The following is a 27,865-nucleotide window of genomic DNA, read 5'->3' on the forward strand; positions in this document are numbered from 1 at the left end:
CTTTCATCTACTGCATGTTGTTGCTGTGGAAAAAAAATGGGGGTCTTTTTTTTTTACCTTCTTTTTTTTAACCTTCCTACAGTATCCTACTGAATTCTCAAGAGAGCTCATTGGTGTTTAAGTAAGCAGTAGGCCTGTAACACACATGGCGCTTGGAAAGAAGCTTTATGGACATAAATCACTGTGTTGGCAACAGGCTTTTGCTGTGCGTGTATGTGTGGATTTTCCACTGTGGTTTTCACCCTGTCATTTTTCCCAAAGCGGTATTGAAGTCTTGTGTGGGGACTAAATTTAACACAAAGAGTTCTCTCGCAAAAAGAAAAACAGATTCAGATGTAATGGTCACAAAGCAGCCATCATCACCTAACAATTAAATTCTTTTCAAGTGAACATCACCTGGTTCATTTGTATAGACAGTGTTCTTTTATGACGATGTAATGAAAACCTGATGATGTGTTGTGTCATGTCAGTTTTCGGTAAATACATTGGAGCGTGCCGTGTGCTTCCTCTGTATGGTTTCCTGGAAGCTTTTCAGATATTTGGATTCAACAAACCGCAGTTGGTCCCTCTCAGCCAACCGGACCCTGCAGTGAAAGAACCATATTGTCTGCTGCCTGTCTGCAAGCATTCAGAGCAAGTGACTCAGTGAATTAGTTTTTCAAGAACGTTTGATGAATTATCTGGTAAAATTGCACAGACATTCCATTCTTGGTAAAATTGCATGCAAACACACGCTCAGAGCTTAGCATTACAACTTTTTCATTGTAATGCCTGTAATCATTCAGGATTTAGAAACAACTTTTCCAAATCATGTTTAGCAATCTGAAACACATGGACCATTTCACTTTTCTTTCTAAACTGTCAGGTAAATATGCGATTTAGTGTGCTAAGTACGTAATGCTCTGCCATTATGGATGGCGTTGCCTAACACTAACTTAATTAGTCTTTAATATCCTTCCAAAATTAGCAGGTCACATTTTGAACTTTGAGCAACGTTCCTGTTTGTCAAACTTTGCAAAGAAATTGAAAGAATCACCTGTATTGATAATGGGACAATTAAAAGGTCCAGCCTTACAAAATCATTTCACACCAACTAAATTGAACTCTTTGAAAGTGGCGCAAACTGGGACTGGTGGGATTGAGGCCCTGGACAGAGAGCTGGTATTTATACACTGTCACAGCCATAGATAGTAAGTACAGTAGATCAACAAAATAGTTACCACTTATTTCCCATAACAAGGGTCTGGCACCCCGCGACACTGAACTGAATGCATGGATAGTATATTATATTGTTATTACTTAATTATTATTACAGAATCAGTTTTCTCCCCGAAATTGTCGCAAAGTAATTCTGACCAGTCAGAGGCAGTCTTTCAGCCTTGCCGGATGCATCATAAAATCTTTGCACATACTTTCAGATAAATTTCAAACCATATATTTCCTTTGCCACACACTGATGGGACAGTTATTTGCAGTAGCACAGAACACGACATTACGTAACTAGCACCTCCACCTCTCTTGCATATACAAAACTCATCTGATTTATGGTCGCATAAAAACAAAACCGAAAAAGTCTTGCACAGATGACCGGTACGGCCATAAATACAAGTTACTGGATTATTATTATTATTATTGGATGACATGCGGTTATATTGCACGTAGGTTCTTGTTAGCATCAAGAAGTAATATATGGCTTAAATAAAGATAATGGGTTCATATGTGTATTCTTACCCTTTTCTCTGTTCTGTAATATTTGTGCATCAACCCCTCTCATCTTTCATTTTGTGTTTGTGCTATAGCATATTTTAAAAGGTAAAGAGCTGCTCCTTGTTTGCCTTTTCATTGGGCTCCAAATGAAGCAGTTCAAGCGAGAGCACTGCAAATCACTCTAATGAACAGCTGCCACTGTTGAATCCGATCTTATCGCAGCACGCTCACGCTCCTTTCTGCTGGGATTTTTGCCTACGACTTTGTCGGCCCCGCCTTTTTTCCCCTAATATTTTTTTCTTGACAGGCAAACGGCTCACATGAGATCTTTCAGCAGTCCTGCTCACGCAAATGTCAGTATTTTCTTTTCTGCATAAAATGAAAATAAATAGGAGAGAGAGAGGTGGAGTTTCACGAACCATTATGTCGGCATTATCCAAAGAGTCTTGCATTTAATAACGGCTATTGTTGACTACTTTAAATGTAATCCCCTGAGAAAAAATCAAGTCAATAAGAAGTTTGTAATAAAACCATCCTCTTATTAGATGACATCATCGGAACACACACACATATACACAAAAAGAGTTTCGGAGATTATGGTCTCACGATGTGCGGTCATAGGATGAAGCTTCAAGGATGAACATTATTTTGGAAACACTTGCCAAACATTCCTGTTTCACTCAGTCACCGAGTCATTCTTCTGTAGACAGGTGTGTGTAATGCAATCTGCTTTTCTAACAGCAGACTTGGATTTGCGTCTTCTGCTCTGTTGAGAGGCAACGGGGACCTCAGATGAAGGCTGGTTGGACATGATGTAGTTGTGTTGCTTGGGTGCTGGTCCCCTTGAGTTTGGGTGAGGCTCGCTGTACGCTAACTCGAGCCAAAAGTCCTTGTTTTCATCATTCATACGATATAGGAAGCCTGCACAGTGCATATTTGAGAGTCTTCCATGTAGGAGTGGTTGTTTAAATGACGTTTACATCTCATCCTCATGTGCAGTAATATGATCCTATCATAACATCATGGTGTAAGGCCTGAAGAAGTTATAATATGCTCAAGTCAGAACAACGTCAGGGACAAGTGGGAATAATAAGCCCAAACTTTCCTTTACAATATGTTCTATGTGCCCTCGCTAGTGTAATCACAGAATTCTGATTAATATTTGGGGAATATGAGTTAAATGGCAAAATCCACCTGTTTTTATCCATCTCAGGGGGCGGCCATTTTGCCAAATGCTTTTGACAGAAAATGACATCACAGGGCTCAGGTAACACCCAATCACCAAACATAAAAAAATAACAGGTGAGGTCTGAATGATGATTCTGGATTCTTTTTGTTTTTACTCGATGTTTTTTTTTCTAATATTTAAAAAATATGTGTCTATATGTCCATCCATTATCTGAGCCGCTTCTCCTCACGAGGGTCGCAGGCCTGCTGGAGTTTATTCTAGCTTTCTTCGGGCAGTAGGCAAACCCACGCAGGAAGGTCGAAATCGATCCTTGCACTTCTGCACTGTGAGGCCATCGTGCTAACCAGTCGTCCGCCGTGTGTGTGGGGGGGTGTGTCTCTCTCTCTCTCTCTCTGTCTGTCTGTCTCTCTCTCTAAAAGTAGCGGACTGACTATACGGTTCAGTGAAAACACAGCCAGCATGTCGTCATTTCCTTTCTTGATTTTGCTGTCACATCTGTTATCTTGGACTTTCAGTGGAGTTGACCGTGTGCAGCTGTTTAAGAAAACCAGATAGTTGAACTGTCGTGTTCCACATTTACTGTTGGTGACGTTTTGCGTCAGAAGCAAATGAAATAGGAGGCTCTTGCTTGGATGATACGTGGGGCTCCCCTCACTGCTCATATAAGGAAGACTTCACAGTAACTGAAGTGAGATCAGTTCTGGATATAAGAGGGAAGCTAGGGGGGGGGCAATTCTCAAGAGACAAACCAGATTAGGTGAAGAAGTCAGGAGAAAACATTGCTGGGTGAAAAAATATAAACAAAACAAAAGATGCCTTTAGACTGAGCTCATAGGGAGTCTCCCTTACATAGACTCAGCCTTTTCTGTCTTGAGAGGTTGACCCTAAAGACCAAAGAAGGACCAGTGTGCCTATTGGCATGCTTACGTAAGAGCTCAACTTCTTGGCAAAGAATAAAGGTATTTTCAGGAACAGCCTCTTCCTTTTACCCTGTTTGACTTCATAACCATCTTCCTGAAACTGCTCCTCATCATACGAAGCACTTATTTGCTCAGTCGGCTCAGCGAGGACATTGACCGGTGGAAATAATCGGCGTCTGTTCTGCAGTTCACTCATAGCACATACTTTGACTTCTCGGCTGATCTATCTGCTGTTGCTCTCATGTCAAGGTTTGTAAATGTTTGCAAGCACTGATAAAATAACACATTTTACAGCGCTTCCCACTTAGCTGCCTGAGAGGGGGAAATGGTTAATCATCACGCAAACAGAGGAGGTGTCATCGTTATGCTCACTTTTAAAGTCCCATGTGTTGAGCCTCGTCTTATCCTACTTATATTACGTCACAGCATTTCCCAAATAACCAGGAGTGACCCTTTTGTGGCATTTTGCAACAATTTGCCGATAAGAATTAAAAGCAGGCTTCCCAGTCGCAGTATGTGGCCTAAAAGCCTTTTTTGGTCATGTTACTGTGAACAGAAGCCAAATAAGTCAGCCATACTTGAAGTTACATTGCTGCCGCTTGACTGACCTCTGGCAACATTCTATTGGCACGCAGAAGTACATTCTGATCCTGGTGATTAAAATGAAATTCTTAAACAATGGATTCACCTTCACTTCCTCGATGTCATATATTAATTATCTATTTATTCTGAGTATAATGTCTCTTGTGCAGCCTTGTTGGATTTCGAACACTAGAGGGAGTGAAGTGCTAATAACCGGCCCTTGAATGCAACGTTTCATTGTTCGGTTAGTAATTGCCACCTGTTTCACACAGAGAAAATTCCTATGAGGGAGAAGATTTTTTTTTCCTTTTTAGGATTTCTCAGATCCAAAGCAAGACCGGTATAACACTTTATTGTAGTAAAGAACTTAAAGTACAATGGCTCTTCTTGTCTGACGACTCCTGCTCTCAAACACATGGTATCGTGTGAGCAGTGACTACTTTAATATAATAAATGATGTGTTGCAAATGAGTGTTTTTTTTTTAAAGGAATTTGTTTCTTAAGTTAGTCTTGCACATTTTTTAAAATTAGTGCTTAATTAAAAGGCATTTATGTTTTTTTCTTTTTACTCATCATATAATTGACTAATGGAAATCTCAATAGAATATAAAACATATAAAATAGAAAACTTATATACATTTAATAGATTTTATATTGTTAAATAATTTGTGAATTTATAATATATTAAATGCATAATTATAATTACGGTGGCCTACTGGTTAGCACGTTGGCCTCACAGTGCAGAAGTGCAGGGATTGCGGCCTTCCTGTGTGGAGTTTGCATATTCTCTCCGTGCCTGCGTGGGTTTCCTCTGGGTATTCCGGTTTCCTCCCACATTCCAAAAACATGCATGGCAGCTTGATTGGCCACTCTAAATTGCCCCTAGGTATGAGTGTGAGCAAGGATGGGTGTTTGTTTGTATACACTGCGACTGGCTGTCAACCTGTTCAGGGTGAATCCCGCCTACTGCCCGAAGATAGCTGGGATAGGCTCCAGCACCTCCCGCGACCCTCATGGGAGAAGCGGTATAGATAATGGATGGATGGATGGATTTAACATACACATTTTCATTTCTTTAGTATACCTCTTCTTCGAATCCGAGCATTATGAAAATTTAATTTTGCCCACAACTGCACGGGGCAATCACCTCCCCTAATGAATCCAAAAGTCTTCAGACAATCTTCCATATTCTGTCACTGCATAACCATGGCAACTAAGTAAACACACTACAACAAGATCCCTGAGGGACCTGTCAACCCTAAATGGGCAAAGTGATTTACTACAGGTAGCCCCTCTCTTTTCACTCTGAGCAAACACGCCAAAGTATCCAAAACATCAGGTTGTGACACTTCTTCCAAGAGGATAAATGACCAAATATTTCACAGTGTACCTCTTCGGGATACGATGAGTTGTTACTCTGAAAGAGCAAGGTCAAAATGGGAGAGGTTGGAATTCCAAATTTGAGCTCTGCTTTGCCTCGACCATCAACTGTAAAGCCTCATCATGTCAGGCCTCGTGAGTGTTGACATGTTGAGTGGCAATGTGAACACCATGCCTACACACCATGGTGCGGGACAATAGGACGACGGAAAGACTCAATCCTAGCGGACCAGAACACTGGGATTTGGCTACATGAGCAACAATGGAACTCAGTAGTGTAACTATAGTTCTGGAAGCCAAGCCCCTAAATAAGAACAGCCTCCACTCCCAACATAATCTGCAATTTCCGACTATGTTTTAGTTCCCAGCAGCTGTAATGAATTCCACGTTGACTTGAGGGCTCGTGGTTGCCGAAGATCTCACCATCAAAATAGGCAACCTATATTTAATGGAATTCACTGCAAAAAGAATTTATTCGTTCAGACAATATATCCGTTCAATATATATATGTTCAAACTGATAAACTTGAACTTGTTTTAGCAAATAATCATTAACTTGGAATTTTGCAAGCATTTTTATTAGTTTAGTAGTCTGGTGAACAAAGCAAAATTGATGACATTGCTATCACCAATTTTGTACCGTGAAATCCCGATTCTAGTGTTTCATAATAATAAATTATATTTTATAATTATGTTATTACAATAAAATAAACCATTAATAATTTCTAAATTTGATGCACGTAACTTATTGTATGTTTCAAGTTAATCCTTCCCAATTTCACCAACATTATTCACCTTTTTCATCTGTGGAAACTATACTTTCCTATTGAAAAACTCAGCATTTACTTTTAAGGGTATTATATTAATGTTAAAGGAGAAGTCAACCCCAAAATTTTCTAGGCAAGAATATTTTTTTTATGCTGGCCCACAAGTCGAAACATGGCATTCTGTTTAAGATTATGTTTGCGGAATATGAGTTAAGCCGTAAAATCCACCTGCGTTTAGCCGCCTCAGGGGCCGGTCATTTTACCACCTCTGTCGACTGAAATTGACATCACAGTTGCTCGGTGCTCAGGTTACGATCAATCATGGTTCAGCTTCAGAAAACATGTACAATTCCACTCCAGTCCTGTAGGTTGTCATATTGTACATAACAAACAAACAAAGTGAGCTTTTGTCAACTAGCAACCATCTGCTGTATTGGTTGGGACACTACCCCACTTTGGTTAAAATACCAACAGAAAATAAAGTTAGTGAGTGAAAACGGATCAGCAATTTGTATTTTCCTCAGAAAAACTATCAAGTGAACAAACCGTGTGACTGTAAACTACCTAAAACCAACACATCCAAACATCCTTTAACTTCGACTCGACTTTGCTTGCCAGCGGGAAAGAAGCTTTGAAAATGGTTTCAAGTTGCACACAAATGAGCAGCCAGTGAATTGTTTGGCACATTGCTCAAGGGCACCTTGTCATTGCCTAGGAAGCAAGTTGGCATCTCTCAGCAGTCTCCTCTGTCTTTTTTGTACTACAGTTCAGCAAACACCCAAGGACTTTACTTCACATAGTCCCGCCCCATTTCTCACTCTCTTTGTAGTTCACTTGGGCCAAAATGTGTCCAGATTGTGTTTCAGAACTTTTTCTGTTCTCGTACAGCAAAGGAATATGAGATGCAGTGGTGTATGTTTTTTTTCTCTTTTGAACTGTTTGTGTTTATGAGTAACCTTCCTGCAGCAGTTGTTGTTTTGACAGGAGGTCACGCTAAAATTTGGAGCAAATTAACTGCAGACTCTCCCTTCCTGTGATGGAATTCCTTTTGAAAATAATTGGCACTGAATTTATCCATTCCAGGGTCAAAGTGACACTGCCATTTAACCTTTAGTTAACACTTAATAATGAAAAAAAAAATATATATTAAATTACAAATTACAGCAACCGTTGATGACATGTGAAGGTAAGGAGAAATAAAAATGGAAAGTAACAGAAGTAAATGTTCCGCTTTAAATGGTCTGATCACACATTTGATAAACCAAGTAAGATGCTTTTCAAAGATGTTTGTTGAGCACAAGTTCTTTTATTTTGTCATGGCACGCAGAAAGACAAAAGCGTGTTTATTATCATTGATGAAGTTCGAGGACCAAGAATGAAAGATTTCAGAAATTCTATATCATGAAAAGAAATATATGTCAAGTTAGGTTTGCTGTATATGTGTCAAACTCTGGCCCGTGGGCCAAATTTGGCCCGCAGTGTAATTATATTTGGCCCGTGAGGCTCCACCAAATGACTACTATACCCTTTTACATTCTATATGATAATATTAACACTTTTTCTTGCTACTCCCAGACATGGGCTTGAATGATTGATTGATTTATTATTGTTTTTTATTTTGAAAATAATTATTTATTATTATTCAAATTGTATTTAATAAATGAATGTCATTGATTTTTTTTGTATTCGATTTTGCATATCTGGACTACTAAGTTATATATTGTTTCGTAATAAGTGAGGCTTCTTCCATATTCAATGTGAAAGCAAATCTCGTTTGAGTACATATCAAAAGGTTCAAGGTTTGTTCAATGCCGACCCGTGGCTTTGTTCAAGTTTTACTTTTCGGCCCACTGTGTATTTGAGTTTGACACCTCTGGTGTATAGCTTTCAGATTCAATCATTTACTCTTGTTCTTTGCTTTACTACGTGTTAGTCACTCGTTTAAAGAGTCATAGTTAATGAATGAATAGATACTCAAGCGACCCTTGTACACTCCATCATAAATTGCATATTTGCTTCATCTTGTAGTTGTTATCATTGTATTTTTAGCAGAGGAGAGGTTGTAATCTTCGTACTCCTCAAAACTTGCCACTTTCTGGTCACAACTTTGTCGGGGGGCTTAGTTTCCACAGAAACCAGACATGAGTCACTCGTGTCAAGTTTAGTCGATTCAGCGCTTTGAGAGAGGTCTTGGATTCCCAGCTCTCTCTCCACCATGCAACATGTCCGGAAAATGAAAATGAAGGGGTTTGGGTGGTGGCACGTTGCCTAGTTCTGTGCTTACTTAAGCTGCCCTTTGCCTCATCTACGTCACTGCCCTCACACACCCCCACCCTTCCCTTGTCTCATGATGATTACTTTCAGAAGTCATCTACTTTCTCTCCATCGTTTGCCCTCAGTTACAACTAGAAAATTTTGCATTTTCCTCTGTAAAAAAAGTAGTACAGTACTCAGGTTAGTGAGAAGGAAAACTATTTTCACTTGTGGGTGACAACATTTGCGGCCCTTCAAGGCACTAATTACACTGGGCAAAAAGTGTGTGGCTTCAACATGAACAGGAACACAACTGAAGCCTGACATTACTTTGCTCAACTCTACAGTAAGATGAACATTTTGTTGCGTACGCCATTCCTACGTCCTTTTTTTTTTCCAGGTATAAAAAATTATTTCCAAAACAACAGTCGGTTTTTATAAAAGAAGAGTGTGATCTATAGTTTAAACTCAATTGTTTGTGTCTGTTTTACTGTTCAAAGTGTGTAAATTCTGGTGACATTTACATGACAAGTAAAAAATGTTACTAAGACGAGCATTTGTAGTGCCTCTGCAAAAACCTAACCTTTGCACTTTGCCTTTGTCATCACTTTGCGTGTAATGCATTCCAATAGTATTGCAATCAGTCAAATAAATAATAATCAATTAATCAATCGGTCATGCTTTACACCTGTAATGAAAAGCATTACTTTTTATTTTTGGTTTTGGTGAAAGTAACCTAGTTTCACAATGAAATGGTGTACCATTTATCATCATTTCTGATACAGTCGCACGTATGTTTACTCTCTGTTGGCTCTGTTAAGTCAAAGACCTTCTTTTGGTAAACAATGAGCTCATTGCTTGGTTTCTGGTTGCAAAACACTTCCTGTAAATCGTCCATTGGGATTATCAAACACTGCTCCTTGATTGTGTGAAAGAAAACTGCTTCAACAAATTAATTCGAAAAAATGTTTAAAGCTACTCCGTCATTACTTTAATTGATTTATTTTGCTACCCTCCTGTTTCTGCGACCTTTCGCACACCCTCCACGCCTCACTCCCCCGCGTCATCCTCCTTCTCATTGGGAGGAGGCCCAACAAGTCGCATGCCTTACTCGATGAGCCACGAGCAGCGGACGTGCGGGCCACAGGGAAAGGCAATGTGTGTTTGATTGTGTGACAGTTAGAGTAGGCAGACATGATTCATGGTGTGTGTGTGTCTCGGCTAAGCCTGTAACTGTTTTACTGCAGAAAAAGGCGGCCGAGATGAAACATTGGCACTTTACACAGTGAATAGAGGAAACTCCTCAAGTCCACTTTAAACTGTTTATCTAAAGTACTCACAGCCACTGATAACCTATTATGAAGCTGTTCTTAATGACATCATTAAAGTTGGACAGATGAAAAACAACAAAACAAAAAAACCAAGAGGTGCATGGAGCATCTGACATTTACTGGATATCTATTAAATACAGTGAAAACTCGAATGTCGAATGGTCTAGAGGATATAACATTTGAAATTCAACAAACATTTTCTGGAGTACACGACTTGTCAACATGTTGGATTTTACTTGTCACTACAATTCAGCCCTTCTGTCCAATCAGGCTGCAGTGGAACAAAGTATTTTTTGTAGTCTGTTTCCCCTGCCATTAAAAATCAGTCTGTGCCATTAAGTCCTGAGGTTACACAATATTGCATATTTGCGGTACATTTTTCTTGACTTGTACAAAACAAGCATCCATAACTTCAGCCTGATATCAACCTCATCATCAGCCCCGAAGGAGATTTCAACTCATTCAACCTTCAGATCAAGACGACTACTTGTAACCTTGCCGAAACTTTCTCTCACCATGATTTTTGCATTCTGAGCATGTTGTACCAGTAAGACAACATCGGGGATGACCCTGCTGGGGTTTATTTAGTCCCCCCTCCTGGTTTGGGGAGCAATATATCCTTCTGGGTTTCCTCGCTCTCCACTGGATAACCAAGATATTGTTCAATCGGGTCTTTATGAGGCCTACTGAGGAATTACTGGCATGCAGAAGTTATTCCCATGGGTCATTTTAGTTCACTCCTTATCTGCTCATCTATCCCCTAAATGTTTTTAGGCCCTCCATCCCTGTTCTCTGGAATTCCCTCTCTGTCTACTCTTAGTCTGCCCAGGTTCTTTGCATCGTTAAATGGCGGCTTTACAAAATTCCCATTAGCGTAAATCAACACCACTCTTAGCACTCAAAATTTTCACTTCAAAGAAAATTGTTATCGGTTTGAGAACATAGAATGGAATTCTTTCCCAGCAGTCAGTTTCAGATTGCAATGTGTCTGGATTTTGCCACTGTAAAACTATTCCAAACGGCAATACTGCACAAGTGATGGTTTATGTAACACTTAATCATTGCCACTGACTACTGCAGTACCACATTCAGCAATAAGGTATTTGCTTTCCATTTTCCAATTATCAAAGTTTAAATTCAACAGGTCCATGACACAATGTTCAATATCAACAACATGGCGTAGATCAAAATTCATAAACTTGATTTTTGTCCACTTTACTTCGGAGAATAATGGTACAAATGCTAAGACAAATGAGTGATTAATTTCATTTGGTCAAGTTTGTTCTCAAGATGGTTTGCCTGCTACAGAAAACTACCAAAGTTCTGCAACTCAATTTGACTTTACATTCCAAATGAGGTCAGTGTATGTGTCAAATTAGAAGGCAGGACTAACAAGGATTCAGATATTAATGTGTTGCTTGGACAAGGCATGGGAATATGGCCGACTGCCCACGATGGGACGCTTCTGAAATACTGCAGGTCAGAGTGTACATTTTTCAGAAGCAGAAAGAATTTCCTCCTCCCCATGCAGACCTGGGAGAATGCTGGCAGGAAGCGAGACAGGAAGCTTCTGTGGCTGTTTTCTTCTGTTTCATGTGGATGTGTGCATAATGGTCAGAGGATGCAAAGGCTCTACATATCGAGAGTTTTGACTAGGTGCGAACCCAGTATCACCGTCCTAATTGATGGTCATGTTTTTTTTTTTTTGTAAATTGTTTAATTCCTTTAATATTAATAAAAAAATAAAGGAAATACACTGGCATGATCGTACATTTCAGGCATTCGCCACCTTGATGTCCTTACTCTCTGACACCACTTGGCCGTTCACCAGAGTTTGGGTCACCGTCACCACTTTGGTCTCGACCATCTTCTTATTGAGGGCATCCTGAAGTCTGGATAAATGAATAAGAACAGACTATTTTAGCTGTCAGTAAAGCATACTAAAACTGGTCTTGGTTTGGCTTTGATTCTACGCTATGATGATGTTTTGAAGGTTCTTTGTCATACTAACTCACTTTAAGTCTCCCCCGCCGTCAAGCAGCCGCCTGTACTCGAAAATTTCAGCCTCTAATTTGACCTTGATGTTGAGGAGGTGTTCATAGTCTCTTCGGTTTTGTTGGATTTCAGTGTGGAGCTGAGTGAGCTCTTCCTGCAGCCTCAGAATGAACTCATTGTATTTTTTCATTTCCATGTTATATCGCATATCGATGTCCTGAAGTGAGGCCTTCAGGGACTCTAGCTGGTTGGGATATTCGATTGATCAATTATTATGTATATTCATTCATATTGTTTATCATAAGCCGAGACAAAGATTACCAGGCTCAGTGCTGACTGCCGTTCAATCTCCAATGTCTGATACTTCCTCTTGCTTTCAGTTAGTGACGTTGTGGCTTCTTTCAGGGCTGTGGTCTGCTCGGTAACTTTGAACTGCACCTCTGTGATCTGTGCACAAAATTGAAAATAGAGAGCTTTTACTGATGGCACTCAACAAAATGTCTCATACTAATCACTTGGACTACCTGGGACTCATGCCATGCTTTGACCTCCTCCGCATTCTTCTTCATGATCTTTTCGTACTTAGCCCTCATCTCCTCCATGGCCATGGCTATGTCCTGGCCTTTGGGTGCATCGACATCCACATGGATTCCGACTTGAGTGATCTTGGCCCGCAATTCAGCAACGTCCTGTCAAAGAGGAAATAAACAGGGAGTGATTTCCTGAGCAAAGGCTATCCTGTGCAATATGTCAAACAAACAGACGTAATGGTACAGTTTTAGATGATGTTTATGTTTGGGTGGTTGAATGTTTGGGTGAACTGCAACGCTCTGCCGTTGGCGCTCCCTCACAATATCTCGGTTCTTCTTCAGGGTGATCAGCTCTTCCTTCAGTGATTCAATGTCACTCTCCAAGTGCAGGCGGATCACATTGGTGTCGTCCAGAATCTTTCTAAGTCTTGCAACATCTGATTCCACTGTCTGGCCCATGGATAGCTCATACTCCATCCTAGAGGGAGAAGAGATAGAGCAAGAAAGAGAGACAAAGAAGACAAAGACAGAGAGATTAGTTTTTAGCTTCTTAGCTCCGAATTGAAATCCAAAGCAGAATTACTCACTTGAGCCTAAAGTCATCTGAGGCGAGGCGGGCGTTGTCAATGGAGATAGCAATTTGCATGTTGCCCTTAATCTTGTCAAGAATCTGAAACAAAGAGGGGATTGATTCATTCTTTTCAATGTGATGAAACTCGTGATTGCATGTAATGATATATAAAGGATGATTTCCACTTTGATAAATTATACAGATGAGAAAACAACCTCGAATAATATATCTATCAGATCCACATAAAGGTAAAGATCTGGATTTCAGGATCGACGTGTGAAATCATAGACGACGGAAGAAAGATAAATACACTATTATGCGGCATTTATGACGCGAGGTCCACTGAAAGCTGCATTTTTACAGTGCAAAATGTACGATAGTTACTAGAGCTAAATATGTCAAAATAGGAGCACAAATCTTAATTTACTTGTCTGCATCATGATGAAGCTTGTTTTTTTCTGGTAGATTATTCTGCATCTCATCATACTGAACCATCTATTTTCCAGACCAAGTATCTGGATCATGACATGGGCCGGAACCTGCCCCAGTTGATAAACTACACCCTAGACCAGACACCACTCAATCACGAGCAAATTGTGAATGATACGTTGCAAAATGTCCCAATGCCAGTTGCATGATAGCAATGTTCTATCATCTCACCTTTGCTCTCAGATCTGCAATGATAGCATTATATTTGCTGTAATCCCTCCCCTCCAGTGGGCCTCTTTTCTCAGTGGTTTCTCTGATTTTGAGGTCCAGCTTGCTGTTGGCCTTCTCCAGACTCCTCACTGTCTCCATGTAGCTGGCCAGGCGGCCGTTTAGCTGCTGCAGGGCATACTTCTCATTCTCGATGGCCATGGTTCCAGAATTCAACTCTGAGGGCTGGCGGTCTGTCTGGTAACCGCTGAATTGCAGGTTGCCAACCCTGGCAGAGATGGAGGTGGACATTTTACGGCTATCTTGCCACACACACGAATAAGCATTCCGTTTTATCTTCAGGGGCTCCATGGCGTATTGTTGACTGGCCAGAAGCGTCCGGGGCAGAAATCTTTGGCTGCTGAGAGTAAAGCTCCAGGAGAGTGCTGGAGGCTTATATACATAATCGTAAAAGGCAATATTACCCCCTGCCACTCCTCTCCTAACTATATTGCCTTAAGCCTTTAACCATTTTGTGCAGACTTTGTCCAAGTGACACCTACAATAGTGCAAACTATCAGAGACATGAAGGTGTGCCGATATTTTCACACTGATTGTGTTTACTCCGTAAAATGATATCTATGGTAATAATAGCAGCTAATTGGATGCTGGAACGACGGTAATTACGTTTAAAAAAATATCTAGACCTACAAAATCTAATCTAATGAGATCCAGTGTAAACTCTAGAACAATCCAAAAAACGTTGTCACAGATAATTCTCGCAGCTAATTTTCAATTTCAATCTCATTTTTAATAGTCCAAGATTTTAAAACTGCGCTGGAATTAAATTTCCTTCTTCAAAGTGCATTCTGTGATTGATGTCTGACCAGTCCAGAGTAACCCCAACTCTCGCCCAAACACAGCAGAACTCATCTGTGGCCATTGTGCATAAAAAAGTTTCATGCCCTCTTAATGAAAAGCTGTAATATGGTCTCCATATTCATCAGCAATTTCTTCCAACTGATACACCTACATTATTCAATTATATTATTTTTAGATATTCAATTTTAAACAGCAGCTGTCAAAGAGCAGGTGTTCATTGCAAAATGCATAGAGTATTGTATTGTCAGCGAAAGTTACACAAGAGTTCATGATGTTTGGCCCACAAAGATAAGACGTTATAGTAGAGTCTCTTAAGGTCGTTTGTAATGCTATGAAGATAAACCTTTTCGAGATTGTTGTCTTAATGAAAATTTAAATCTTAACTGACTCATTATATTTCACTTATTTGTATTATATTTTGAGACCCTATAAAATAAATTCAGAGATTTGTTTCTAAATACGTTTGTAGATAACTGTTGACAATAACAAACCCAACTGACTGAGAATTATACGACTGAATTGTCGAGATCTCCATTTTCATGATTTAATTCAACACTAGACCTGGTGTTATTCTGTTAGGAGGCAGCTAAGAACCCATGTTGATTGTGGACCGGTTTGAGGAAGCGGATTTAAAAGTGTGATGTGTCGTGGTTGTGATCACTGCTGACTACAATCCTATTCAATCAAAGCCTCTTCTCATTCCCTTTAAATGCGGTGCTTGTGTGGTGAAGTGATAGTCATTGACACGGCGGAAGAAGAATCTGATTTGCTTGAGTCAGGTGGCGAAAGTGTGCAATGTACATATATAAGGCACTGCGAGTAGACCTCCATGAGAAGATGATGTAAAGTTGTCCAGGGGAGAGTTCGTAGACCTTTCTGTGAAGAGTCCCCTTCACTCCGATCGTTTGTGTTCGTACTCCCTTTCCCCAATAGCTGTGCCACGGCCAGTGGCATGATTACAAAAATATGATATTGAGGATGATGAGGATGACGCCCTCAATTAATTGATTTCCACAATGATGAAGAGGGTTCCATGCACGCTGTTTCTGATCCAAAACACATCTGTCTACCTACACCTCCATCAAATTCAGCTAGATGTCATTCGACAGAAGTCTAACTTGAGAAAAAGTTAGATGTGGCCTAATAAGACATCATTTTAGACCAACTTCCAGTCACCAAATTGTCACACAGGCGCAGAATGAGAAGCTTTGTAAAAAGGATGCATTAAGCAAAGCCAGAAGTTGGCTTTCGTCCGACCACTTAAAGTACCGCGTGCATTGAATTTAAATATTTTCACTTGGAGCAGAAGGAAATCTCTCTCTCCCTCTCTCACACGTGCATGGGCTCCAGTGAGTGAACGAGCAGGAGAGGGGCTGTGTGAAGAAGCAATTGAGAGCCAAATTTAGCAGTGTTTAATTTGAGCAAAGGGATAAAGTTCAATAAATACAGTCATCTCTACAGTGCCCACCCCAGTCCGAGCTCATAAGTGAATTTGCCTCATGTGAAAACAAGTGATACAATGCACTCCCGGCATGTTTGCGGCACTAAGGAGTGTAAATAGCATTCATAATGCATGTTTTGTGTCAAATAGATTATCTTTTTTCATTTTTTGTGAGTATGCTATTCAGTTTGCTGTTGTGTAGTCTGGCTCTCCCCTAAAGTTAGGTTTCCCACAGCTCGTAACTAAAAATTGATGGATATTTATCTAATGTTTCATCAAAGACACAAAAATCCCAGGAATGAACTTTATTGACGTTTGAACCTCACAGCATGACACACAAGACAGACTTGACATGAGAGAAAAAAACAAGGATGTGAGAAAATTGATGATTTGTAATAAAATGGTCCTTGAATTATTTTGTTTCAAAACATCCCTTGGCTCGCTTCATAATGTGAGCAGACACCTGCAGGCCAGCTACACATAAATAGCAAATTGTCTATGATGAAATAAATAATAGATGATTTTTTTTTTCTCCATGTCCAGTTTTTTTATTTAGTCAGCCTGTGTGGGGGTTGTATTAAAGAAGTCAAGCAAATCACTGCAGTGGTTTTAGTCTAAGGGTTAGTTATTGTTTAACTCTGATGCCACGAGCCAATTGGAGCAAAAGATCAGCTTTAGCCAAATTGAGTTTATTGTTATTATTGTTATTGTGTTGTTTGATGTTTGCATCTGGTGTTCAGAGGTTCTTGGTCTCTGTGCTGGAGGACACAACCTTGCCATCCACCAGGGTCTGGGTCACTGTCATGACCTTAGTCTTCACTGATTTCTGCTCTTCCAGAGCATCCTGGAGCCTGAAGAGAAATGAAAAGGAAAATATCAAATATCAAGCTCCAGCTAAAGTCCCAAGCGCAGATTTTTCTCGACTGAATATTCTACGCACTTGAAGTCACCGCCATCCAGCAGCCGTCTGTAAGTAGCAATCTCAGCCTCCAGCTTCATTTTCATGTTGAGCAGGGTTTCGTAGTCCTGGGTCTGCAACTGGATGCTGTTACGAAGCTGTGTGAGTTCGCCCTCCAGGCTCAGGATGACATTGTTGAGGGACTCGATCTCCATGTTGTAGCGGATCTCGGTGTCCCTCAACGTGCCTTCCAGGGATGCTTTCTGCAAAAGTGGAAGGGATACGATGAGAAAGGGTTAACGCGTGAACACAGTAAAGCCAGCTGGCTGATGACAGCACCATAGCGACGGGTCAGTCGTGTGTAAAGCTTATGCCAACAAAGTCCATGTGTGGGTGCTGAGTTGGGCATTTCAGGCAACTGAGATAAGCGATGTGTTCAGGTCAGTGAAGTATGTGCTTCTCACCAAGCTCCTCTGGGACTCCAGCTCAATCTCCAGGGTTTGAAGCTGTCTGCGAAGGTCATTCAGTTCTGTCTGGGAAATCTTCAGGGCCTCTGTGTTCACATTAACTTGGGTCTGCACTTCTGTCATCTGAAAACCAAATTGGCATGTACGGAACCTTAACCAAACACGGTTGACTTGGCTGACTTGAAATTTCTTTCCAGAAGTTTTACCTGAGATTCATGCCATGCTTTGAGATCATCTTGGTTCTTCTGCGCCATCTTCTCATACTTAGCTCTTATCTCTGCCATAACCTGAGCGAGGTCCTGTCCTTTAGGAGCATCAACATCTACGTGGACTCCCGATTGGGCGATCTGGTTACGAAGCAATAGTACTTCCTGGAGAAAGAAACAGCAATAGAATTGTTGTAAAATAATAATGTCATACCTTATAGAGGTAAAGATGAAATTTTTGTACAAGGCTATGTCCACGAGAGTATTTCTTGAGAAATATTATATTCTGCGTGGCTTGCAATGATGTCTATGCCAAAATGTCTCTGGTCATATGAAATCCCATTTTGAGGCTATAAAGTTATTAGCACTTCGTTCAGTGTTTATAAAATACCCATTTGTATGAGAATTTCGTAGTATGCCTCTGAGAAAAGTTTTACTCACGTTGTCGTGGTTCTTCTTAAGGTGGATGAGCTCCTCCTTCAGGGTTTCAATCTCGCTCTCAAGGTTCATGCGGCTTATGTTGGTATCATCAATCACCTTCCTCAGACCAACAATATCGGCCTCCACAGATTGGCGGATAGCCAGTTCGGACTCAAATCTGCAGTAATCATGACATATTGATTTGACGTGTGAAAAAGACTGATCAAACATGCCAAATTCGGAGGGGACTTGAAAACTCTTTTGCCTGACATTAATTGCTGATAATTCAGTATTAAATACATTTAGTATTTCGGTAACACAACATCCAGGTTGCAGATGCAAAGATGATCTAAAAGTGATGATTTATCATTACATTACAATTATGATCATGACAAGGATGCATTCATCCATGGAGCCACTCAGCAATCAAACAGGGTGTGCCTGCAGCTGTTGGGCTTCAGGTTGCCTGTTACAGCAAACAATCGCGCCTTACTTCACTCTGAAGTCATCGGCTGCCAGGCGAGCGTTGTCAATGCTCAGGACCAGGCGGGCATTGTCCATGGTGGCATCAAACACCTGCAACAGGTTCACAAAAGAGGAACGCTATTTAAATTGAAATCCGATGACAGGGAGCGGAACAAAAAGCTTTCTGTTGACATTCATGCAAAAAGGCTGCCAAAGACAAAAGGAATGGTAACTTCCTTTTTAGATTTTTACATATTAGCTGATGGCATAAAAACAGCTAGTAAAAACTATTAAATGTTTCGCTCTTCTTAAATACAAGACATGTATCTAATGAACAACCTATTGCCCATACATTAACATTTTGGATATTGAATTTAACAAATGTAGTTATTGTTTTACTTTCCTACTGTAAAGCTACCAAGATAGGTTCCTCATTAGTCTCTATGCTAAACTAAGTTGTAAGAAAAGTAATGTGGACAATTGATGTACTTTGATTTTTTTTTTAAATGCACTAAGAAGTTAAAAGGATAGTGTTGAAGATGTTTTTGGGATGGCATATGCTCACGTCCCAGTGGAATAGTGAGTGACATATAAGAGGTACTGACTTTATATTTACATGTTAACAGACCCGTGGTTGGCACTGTTTACTTTTGGAAAGATTACATGAGATAAATGAGGGGGACACCCAGGTGGAAAAGTCCAAGAGCCAATGAGAGATTGCCACAGAGTCAACTGCTGTCAGGTCTGCTGACAAACAGGATATTCAAGCCAACAGGATGGGGGCACGTGATTTGCATAAGGAAGGTGGCAGTAGAGGTCAGGGTGGTTTGTGTGTTTGTCTGTTAAACCTCGTGTGTGTGTGTGTGTTTGCAATAGGCCGTTGACTTTAGTTCTGCATGGGTGTTGCTGACGTAGGGTCTGTGTTTTCTCAGATAGGAGTGCAAGAAACCATTAAAATATTTTTTGCATTCAACCGATAAAAGAATGGAGACTATTTGCAACATAATGTGAAGAATTAAATTGTCTGAATAGTGAATCAAATACAAGCATCTAATTTTAATTCTCATGCCTCCTTTCTTTGAGGAGGCAGGTTTGAGGACCGTAGGAAAAGACAGCCGTTGAAAGTAATAAATGTAATACTTTTACAACCCTGACCTCATGTTATTTGTGCTGCTGCCAGTACAATATATACCATAATAAATTCTGATTGTTTATCATTCCAATTCCATTTTCCACAGTATGGCTTTTACTTGCTTAGTTAAGTTAAAAAACAACAACAGCTGCAATGTTGTAAAACTCAAGTATTGAAGCTGTAGCAGGATTAACAAAGGAAGACAGTTATTTTGCTGTTTTTATGTCTTTATATATTCATGATAATGCAATGTCCTGGTAAACTTTTTTTTTTAAATTGGATGCTGAATTTCTTTATTTATTATTTATGAGTGAAAAAAAAAGATTTAAGACATAAGCACTTCAAGTCAATTAGTATCTGAAATTGTTATTACAATGTAATGAATTAAAAATAAATAGAGGAAAGTAATCTGGGTGATCATTTTGGTCTCTGGGATTTTTAATTTTGTTTGTCTTTGTTTTCTGGCTTATGTGACCTATCCTGATCCTTCTCCATACTGTTTCCGGTCCAGCCCCCAGTTCCTGGCCCACAGAAGCTGAGGGGCGGGAGTTGAGGCGGATGGGGGGGGGGGGGTTGTAGTTGCCGTGGGTCTTTGCCATGGACCCACAGGCGGCCAGTCTACTCTGCTTGCAAGGTATTCACTGCTGATGATTAACAGCCTCTGCTTAATGGTTTCATGCTAAAACACACTCACTATTCCTCTCAGGTAATGTCTGACCCTAGGTTTCATTCATTCATTTCACTTATGACCTAGCAGTTCCATCCAACTTACCACGTGGTTTTATCTTAAATGACATAAAGTACATAGCCAAAATCCATTCTCACCTTCCTCCTCAGGTCATCCAGGATGGCCTGATACTTGCTGTAGTCTCTGAAGTCCGGTCCACTCTTGGCCAAGGCTTCCTTGATCTTAATCTCCAGCTTCTGGTTGGCCTGCTCCAGGCTCCTGACCGTTTCCAGGTAGTTGGCCAAGCGGTCGTTGAGGTTCTGCATGGCAAACTTCTCATTGCCCGTGATGTCGCTCCCGCTGCCGCTCACCTGGATGCTGCTGGAGAAGCCCCCTCCTACTTGGCCCATTCCCGCTCCCAGCCCACTGCGCACACTCGATGAGATGCTGATACTGCTCCGCCCGGCGCCACCATGGACGGTGGGGGTCTTGTAGACAGTGCCTTTGCCACCGGATGAGGTGCGCACCGAGTATGTAGTTTGCTTGGAGGTTTGCATCGTTGCTGGAGAAACTCAGAGAGTGAGGCAAAGGCTGGGCAGGCTCAAATGGGAACTCACAGACACAAGGCAGAAAGAGAGGGGAAGCCGCTAAACTATATAAACCTTTTGGGCCCTCAGGTCCGCCCCTCAGACCACTCCCCCTAACGCTCAGTTACCTCCTCCTTTTCCAACCGCTGCAGTGCTTCTAGCATGCCTTTGTCCCTCACAGTTTGTCCTAAGTTGGTAAATCCATCAGGCTCCCGTCATTTTGAATTGTTTATGTCTTTATGTTCATGCGTCAAACTGTGTCAACTGGTCGGAGAGCTATTCATTACTTTTCTGTACTGATATAAAAATAAGTAATAAAGCAGCTTCAGCCCTTGTCTTTTAAAACTTAACCTTTTTTTTTTCTTTTATTTTTTTTACACCTAAATTAAATTAAAGTTAGGTTAGTTAGTTAGTTAAGTAATATAATGTTTAATATAAAATAAATACAGATTAATATACAGGTATTTAAGAATAAGTATGAAGTGTGCTTTTTCCCAAAATACATTGTGATTTTGATTTTTTTATATATATATATATATATATAATATATATATATATATATATATATATATATATATATGTATAGCCCAATTTTCTGTGTTGTCTTTTAGACACGAAGTGACACATGAGATCATTCACTGTTATGGGATTGAGAGACACTCATTACTCAAGTTGTTTCTCGATCTCATTTCGTCAGCTGAGTGACATACTGTAAATTCATGCCACACCCGCCAAAAGGGAGGCTCGTCATTCGGTTACGGTTATGTCAGGAAATAAATACGACCTTTCCAACGAACTTGATTTTTGTTAAAATGATGGAGATAATCATAAAAAAGTTTGGTAGATAAGTGGATGAAATGTCACACATTTATTAAACACTTAGACATCTTAACCACCTTGGACATAGCATGGGAAGAATTTTGGCTGTAGTATTGAGCATATCAGGCTTATGAAAATAATAACAAAAAATAAAATCATAATAAGAAAAAAATTAATCCTATATTTGTATAGTGCATTTTATGGGACTCAATGATGCTTAAGAACTGTAGTTGAAATGTTGCGTATGTTAGGTGTTGTGCAGACATAACTGCTCTACAAGAACGTTTAAAGCTTGACGTCAAGCAGTTGAAAATCAGCAGATTTTGGCATCAGGAGGTGGAAGAGTCACTTCACGCAATGAGTTTGTCACCCTATTAGATTTGGATGATATTGCGAAGCATCGTCATTAACAAGTGCACGTCAATTTGGCTTTTCATCACATTTGTGTCAACCTAACAAACCTGAACTCATGTAACATTTTTAATATGTTCGTCAAGCGAACCTTGCCTTGGTCCTCCAGCTGTTCGACGGCTGATTTGACACCAAACAGTTAGGAGGATTCCAATATAGACCGCGAGGCAGGCGAAAATCCTTGTGTGCTGGACACCAGAAAGCTGGGCAGTAAACTTCACAACTCCATTTTGTTGATTTAGAATGTAATTAATCTTCCACCATGACTATAAATACATTTGACCAAAATGAGAGAGTGCTCAAGAAACCAACATCTTGTAATAGGAGAGTTCATGACGCATGTTCACTCTTGATATGTTTGGTTTAATAAGAATCGGTGGCTCTTAGTGTGTTTTGTCTGGTTGAAGATGTGATCTCAGGTTTTTTGCAAACAAACTGGTGCAATTCAGTGTGAGCACAGCTCAAAAAAAAAAACTTCACTAGCGTTGAAATGACAGCAAAAGTCGATCCCATTTCTAAACGGCCTGAGACCGTCCCAGCTCACACTCATGGGCGAGAGGCGGAGTACGCCCTAAATTGGTTGCCAGCCATTGGGATGGCACATGTAAACAAACAACCATTCACACTCACATTGACGTTGCTGTCGACAGCATCGGGAAATGATAAAATGATAACCAGGAAAAAGAACAGGGGAAGCGCCGCCATAAAAAGTTCCAATGTATGAAACAATAAGCATCACAAACGCTGTGCATTGTTTGCATCTGTAACCATAACGTTTTTAATGAGGAAATGTTGATGGCGAATCAGCCTGACACGTGATTCAAAATTGGATTGGTTTGGTTGGTTGGTTTGAATTGGTCCAAACAAGATGATAAAATTGCAAGTGTTGAACACTGCAATCGTGTTATAGCGTTACACGTTGCTGTATTTGATTTCCCTAGTGTGGGTTTGGTTTGCCAGTCAGTGGCGATGTCTGTTGCTAGGAAGGTTTGAAGGCTACACTAAGAAGGGTTTCTGGTGTTAAAATATAAAACAAACTGGCGAAGGTTCGGGCTCACCTGCAACCCTGTTGAGGTCAGGCGCTATCGAAAATGTATGGATGGCAAAAATGAAGTCTCACAAACAAACTTCATGGACCTCAGATTTTTTTGTCGTTGTTACTGTAAAACTAATAAATATGTCTCTTTAATGTCATTTAGCATGATATGAGGTATCTTGACTTCCGTTGCATGTGATGTTGTACCCTGAGAGCAGGATGTAGGTCGTAATTGTTAATTGTCAAACAAAGAAAGAATTGCAGTCTCCTTAGTAGGCACATCAGAACAATGACTTCTGAGCTTGGGTCAAAACATTCCAGACGTCCCTCCTGTAGCTTTGTAACACACACACATTCCATTCACAAGACCGGTAAAGCTAAAAAATATGCTTGGTACCATGTTTTTTTTTTTTTTATTGAATCATACAAAAAGGTAAGATATGAAAATCAAGCTTGTCATTGGGTTTGACGAGTTCAGGCTTTAACTGGAAAAAAAAACATGAAACAATTCCAGCTTCTTTGGAACCTGCATTTAAATGAGTCCGCATCGACTTATGTTGTGCAATTTTCTTCTCATCAGACAGAGGCATGTTTGCAGCTCCAGCTGTTGTGAAATGCGCTATATAAATAATGTATTGTATTATATTGAATTTTCCCCCCCCCCTCAATCAATTAGTTTCCCTCCAAATATACGGTCGACAAAACCATCCCTGAACAAACAAGACACTTATTGTTAGCCTAGTAGGAGGTTTTGGTAGTAGTGAGCATCATCGGATGTTTTGTCTTCATCTAAAGGTGGCCACGCCTAAAAGTCAAAACAGATGCTAAGGCGCAGCGAAAAGACAAAGCAGAAGAAGGTGTCCAGTTTCAAACTCACAGTAGTCTATGTTTAAGATAAAATACTGAGATACAGAGAAAAGATAATCGGGCAAAGACTGGTCGTTTGCAGCCATATGCCGAGCCGCAACGACATATATTTAGCTTTTTCTTGGTTTTCCTCTCCCTTCAAATGTTTGTGTGAATCAACGATATCGTGTAGTCTTTGCATCTACTTATCTAACAAACTGATGAAATCATGAGGTGTTGAAAGGTGCTACTTTATGTTAAACTAATTAATTGATGCATATCTTGTGATCAACTTCTAATTTGTCTCAAGATATTCAACAAAAGCAAACTTTTGAGACATCTAACGCAAATGTTGAGTGTTGGACTTCTCTACTTGGTCACACAAGTAAGTTCTGTCAGACCGTAATGACAGCAAGGACTTACAGTACCTCAAATGTTCTGGCCCAATGTCAAGAATTCAGTCCATTATTAGCCAGTCATTTCCACACTCTGAATGGTTTCCAGCTAATCACAAATCCCTTCACATGAAGGAGTCAAAACAATTTAGTTTCTGTCTACAAATTTTAGATGGCATTGGACAGAGCTTAAAACAGAATCACACGCTTGAAAGGAGTAAGTGCCACATTATTTGGAAAGTGTGAACATTTATTGAACCATTTTAGATGAGATACTTTAGATTAAGGTTTAACTGAAATTATGAGTCACCGTAATACGTTACATTCATTATGTATCCGATTATTTTTATGTCAAGTGGCCGTCAAGACTTCGATGTACAGAAACACACAACCACTTCAACACATTTTCATGATGCCAACGCAACAGGTTGTGCTACGTCCCAAACCATATAAATTCACTTTCACTCATTTGCAGCAAAAGGCCAAATATCAATTAAGGCACCAGAGGATTTCTGTAGATTGTGTGAAGATTGAACATGAAGGCAGGCGTTAACCTGTTGGTCTACAATGTGAATCCACTTACATAGCGTGTGTATGTGCATGCGGGTGTGTGTTTTGGCTGTGTTTTCAAGGTGCTCTGGACCGTGCGAATCTTAGTCATCTTACTCTGAAGTACACATTGGAAAGTTAAAACATGTTCTCTCTTTCGCTTTCTCATGCATACATGGGTGTAAAAATTGATCCGATCTTCAATTTAGTCGCAACAACAAAGAAACACAGGCTGCTTTAACTAACACCACGCAATGCGTTTTCATGTTTCTATTGTAAACATTTAAAGTATAGCGTGGAAAAAGTATGTGAATCCATAAGGTAATAACATCGGCGTCAGGAGTCTGCCAACCTACAGGTGTATTGATTAGACAAGATAAAAATTGTTTGCTAAAGTTGGCCTGCCCAACAAAGAACAAACTCCATCTTAGAATATTGTATTCTCACAAAGAACTGTAACTAGAGGAAAGCGATAAACAGTTTTTTGTGGTATACATTTAACAAACATGTCACTTCTTGTGACTTCGATGTCGATCTGACCTGTATTTAGGCAGGAATCCAGATAATTCCAAAGGCTTCTGTTTCTTGCAACTTTACATGTGTGCGTGTGCATTCATGCCGGTGTGCGTGTGTCGAAAACAAAAAAACACAAGAAACACAACAAAAAAAGTCAGAATTGAGTGAGAAAATGAGAAGTGAGCAGAGAAAATATAAACGTGGAACCTCAAAAGTCGCATTCAATTAAGGCCACGCGACCGTCGTCATTGCATGACGTCATGGGAGACGGATTAACTGGGCGTTTTGTGGTGTCTTTGCCTAATTTTGTGTGCCTTGGATTCGAAACAACGGAGCAGCCTTATTTCAGACTCTTGAGAGAAGAAAAATGTGTTTTGAGAGTTAACTTTGTACCTTCAGAGCAGCACAACTCTAGCTTTACCATACACGTCGTCACTTAAATTAACGTACAGTGTTGTATTCTTGTTACACTTTAGGAATGATTTACATCTGAAATCTGACTGCAATTGGTGTCAAATAAACATACAGTAATACCATGAACTGATTTTTATCTTCACATTTCCTCGGCTGACCAGCGTCCTGGACTGGATTCTGTTCAGTCTCAGAAATTACACTGAATGAAAAATAAATTCTGAAAAATAAATGTGATTTTGTGGTTTAACTAACTTCTATAACCACACCTTAGTGTGACGGGCACCCGTGAGTCCTGTGTACGTCACTTAAAAGTGGAATGGAGATGCTCATTACATGACAGCCGCTGAGTCAGGAAGTCGCGAGGCAATTGCACCTGAAGTCTGAATGTAGCACACTCCTTTTAAGTATGTGTGTTGATATAAAAGGCCCCAGCATCACACTCTGTATAGTATTTGCCCTCTATGTGTGAAAGTTGTCATCCCTGAGATAATCCACTGGTGAGACATCACCGCCAGTAATGTGCTAGTCAGTTCTTTAAAAAAAAAAGGAATAAAAGAGAGAGAGAAAGAAATTCGGCATCTTGGCTGACTTGAACGCCTCAGACTGTGGCGTTCTTGTTCTAGGGGTCCATCCTTTCTCTGCTGTGACCTCCGAGGCCAGAACACCCACGGAAAGCGTTAAATCAGAGCAAGCCCTGAAAGCTCGGCAGCAGTGAGCCGACTGTGAAGTTTCATTCGTAAGCCCAGTGAAAGGATTGTCCAGTATTTGACAAGGGGGTCAGCTGCTAATCAAGCTTTTGGCTTCTCATAACTAGACACTGGAGGACAAGTCACAATGGAGAATTTCAGTGCAACTTCCATTGAAACTCCTACAGCAGGCCTTCAGTCACAGCTTCAATACTATTGCATCATTTTTTTTTTTCAACAATGTCACAATGCTGACTTTGTAACTATGTGACATTGTTGCCTGAGTGTGAGAAAATGTAAGTGAGGGAAGACGCATTTAATCTTGGATTGCAAGCGTTGATGACGTGACTCTGACCAATTCCACTCATGTGCAACATTGCACTGTATCAACCTGAGCTGTATTTGCATTATGTGTCGCCCCACCCTGTATTCTACCAAAGTCATTGTATCTTATTTTTTAAGAATCTCATTTTTTTTTTTCCCCTTACTTGTAGTCTACATATTTTTTTATTTGTTCGTACAATCTGCTGCACGTTGCGATCACACCTGGATTTTCCCTATGCGATCATGAAAGGATTATCTTACCTTATCTTAAGTAAAATAATGCAAGGGATGTAGTTTGCAGTTCTGCATCTCTGCAAATCGACAACCACATTATTGTTGAGCAGAGCACAGACCTGCACCTGAGTGAAAAAACATGTTTGCGCAATCACCGTGAGTAGCAGGTTCCACAATCAGCAGTGTGCATGCTGGCAATAATGAGCCGGTGGATGACAATGAATGCTCTTTCTTGTAAAAGCAAAGCTAGGAATCTCTGTTAACGCCTAGAAATGCTGGCCATTAAAGCGCTGCATAAATCATAACTGTGCAAAAATAATCCTAACTCATTAGAAAACTCAAAGACTGTTGTATATTTGTTAGTTTGTCTCTTTGATAGAAAGCAATCATCTTCCTGGTTTATGGAGCGTAGCGTAAAATGTTCCGATAGGCAGACTGGACTATATCATTCGCATTTTTTTTAAAAGCCACAATAGCTAAATTTAGCCATAAAAACGGATTGTACATACATTAGCTGCTTTGGACAAATAACCGTGGGGCTTTACGTTATTAAATGGGGTATCTATATTATAAACGCCAATAAATGATTTTTTCCTCTCAAAGAACGCAG

At 40.2% G+C, this 27,865-nt stretch overlaps 2 protein-coding genes and 1 long non-coding RNA gene across 3 annotated transcripts in view; 1 reads left to right on the forward strand and 2 right to left on the reverse strand.

Annotated features, from left to right (window-relative positions):
• Positions 1–27,865, forward strand: part of LOC148340195 (uncharacterized) — a 62,227-nt gene that overhangs the window by 4,269 nt on the left and 30,093 nt on the right. The window lies entirely within an intron of this gene.
• On the reverse strand, positions 11,852–14,328 carry LOC148340196 (keratin, type I cytoskeletal 18-like). Its single transcript, XM_088289460.1, has 7 exons — positions 13,885–14,328; positions 13,241–13,323; positions 12,975–13,131; positions 12,648–12,812; positions 12,445–12,570; positions 12,144–12,367; positions 11,852–12,020 (listed from the first exon to the last, which is right to left on the reverse strand). The coding sequence occupies exons 1-7, from the start codon at positions 14,230–14,232 to the stop codon at positions 11,903–11,905; spliced, it is 1,221 nt and encodes a 406-aa protein (XP_088145586.1). The 5' UTR covers positions 14,233–14,328; the 3' UTR covers positions 11,852–11,902.
• krt18a.1 (keratin 18a, tandem duplicate 1) lies at positions 16,474–21,085 on the reverse strand. The gene is made up of 7 exons (XM_088289459.1): positions 20,597–21,085; positions 18,668–18,750; positions 18,196–18,352; positions 17,755–17,919; positions 17,546–17,671; positions 17,124–17,344; positions 16,474–17,034 (listed from the first exon to the last, which is right to left on the reverse strand). The coding sequence occupies exons 1-7, from the start codon at positions 20,993–20,995 to the stop codon at positions 16,920–16,922; spliced, it is 1,266 nt and encodes a 421-aa protein (XP_088145585.1). The 5' UTR covers positions 20,996–21,085; the 3' UTR covers positions 16,474–16,919.

The sequence above is a fragment of the Idiotropiscis lumnitzeri genome, chromosome 3 (genome assembly GCF_059441095.1).
Source record: "Idiotropiscis lumnitzeri isolate Australia: NSW breed Sydney's pygmy pipehorse chromosome 3, RoL_Ilum_1.0, whole genome shotgun sequence".
NCBI classification, from domain to species: domain Eukaryota; kingdom Metazoa; phylum Chordata; class Actinopteri; order Syngnathiformes; family Syngnathidae; genus Idiotropiscis; species Idiotropiscis lumnitzeri.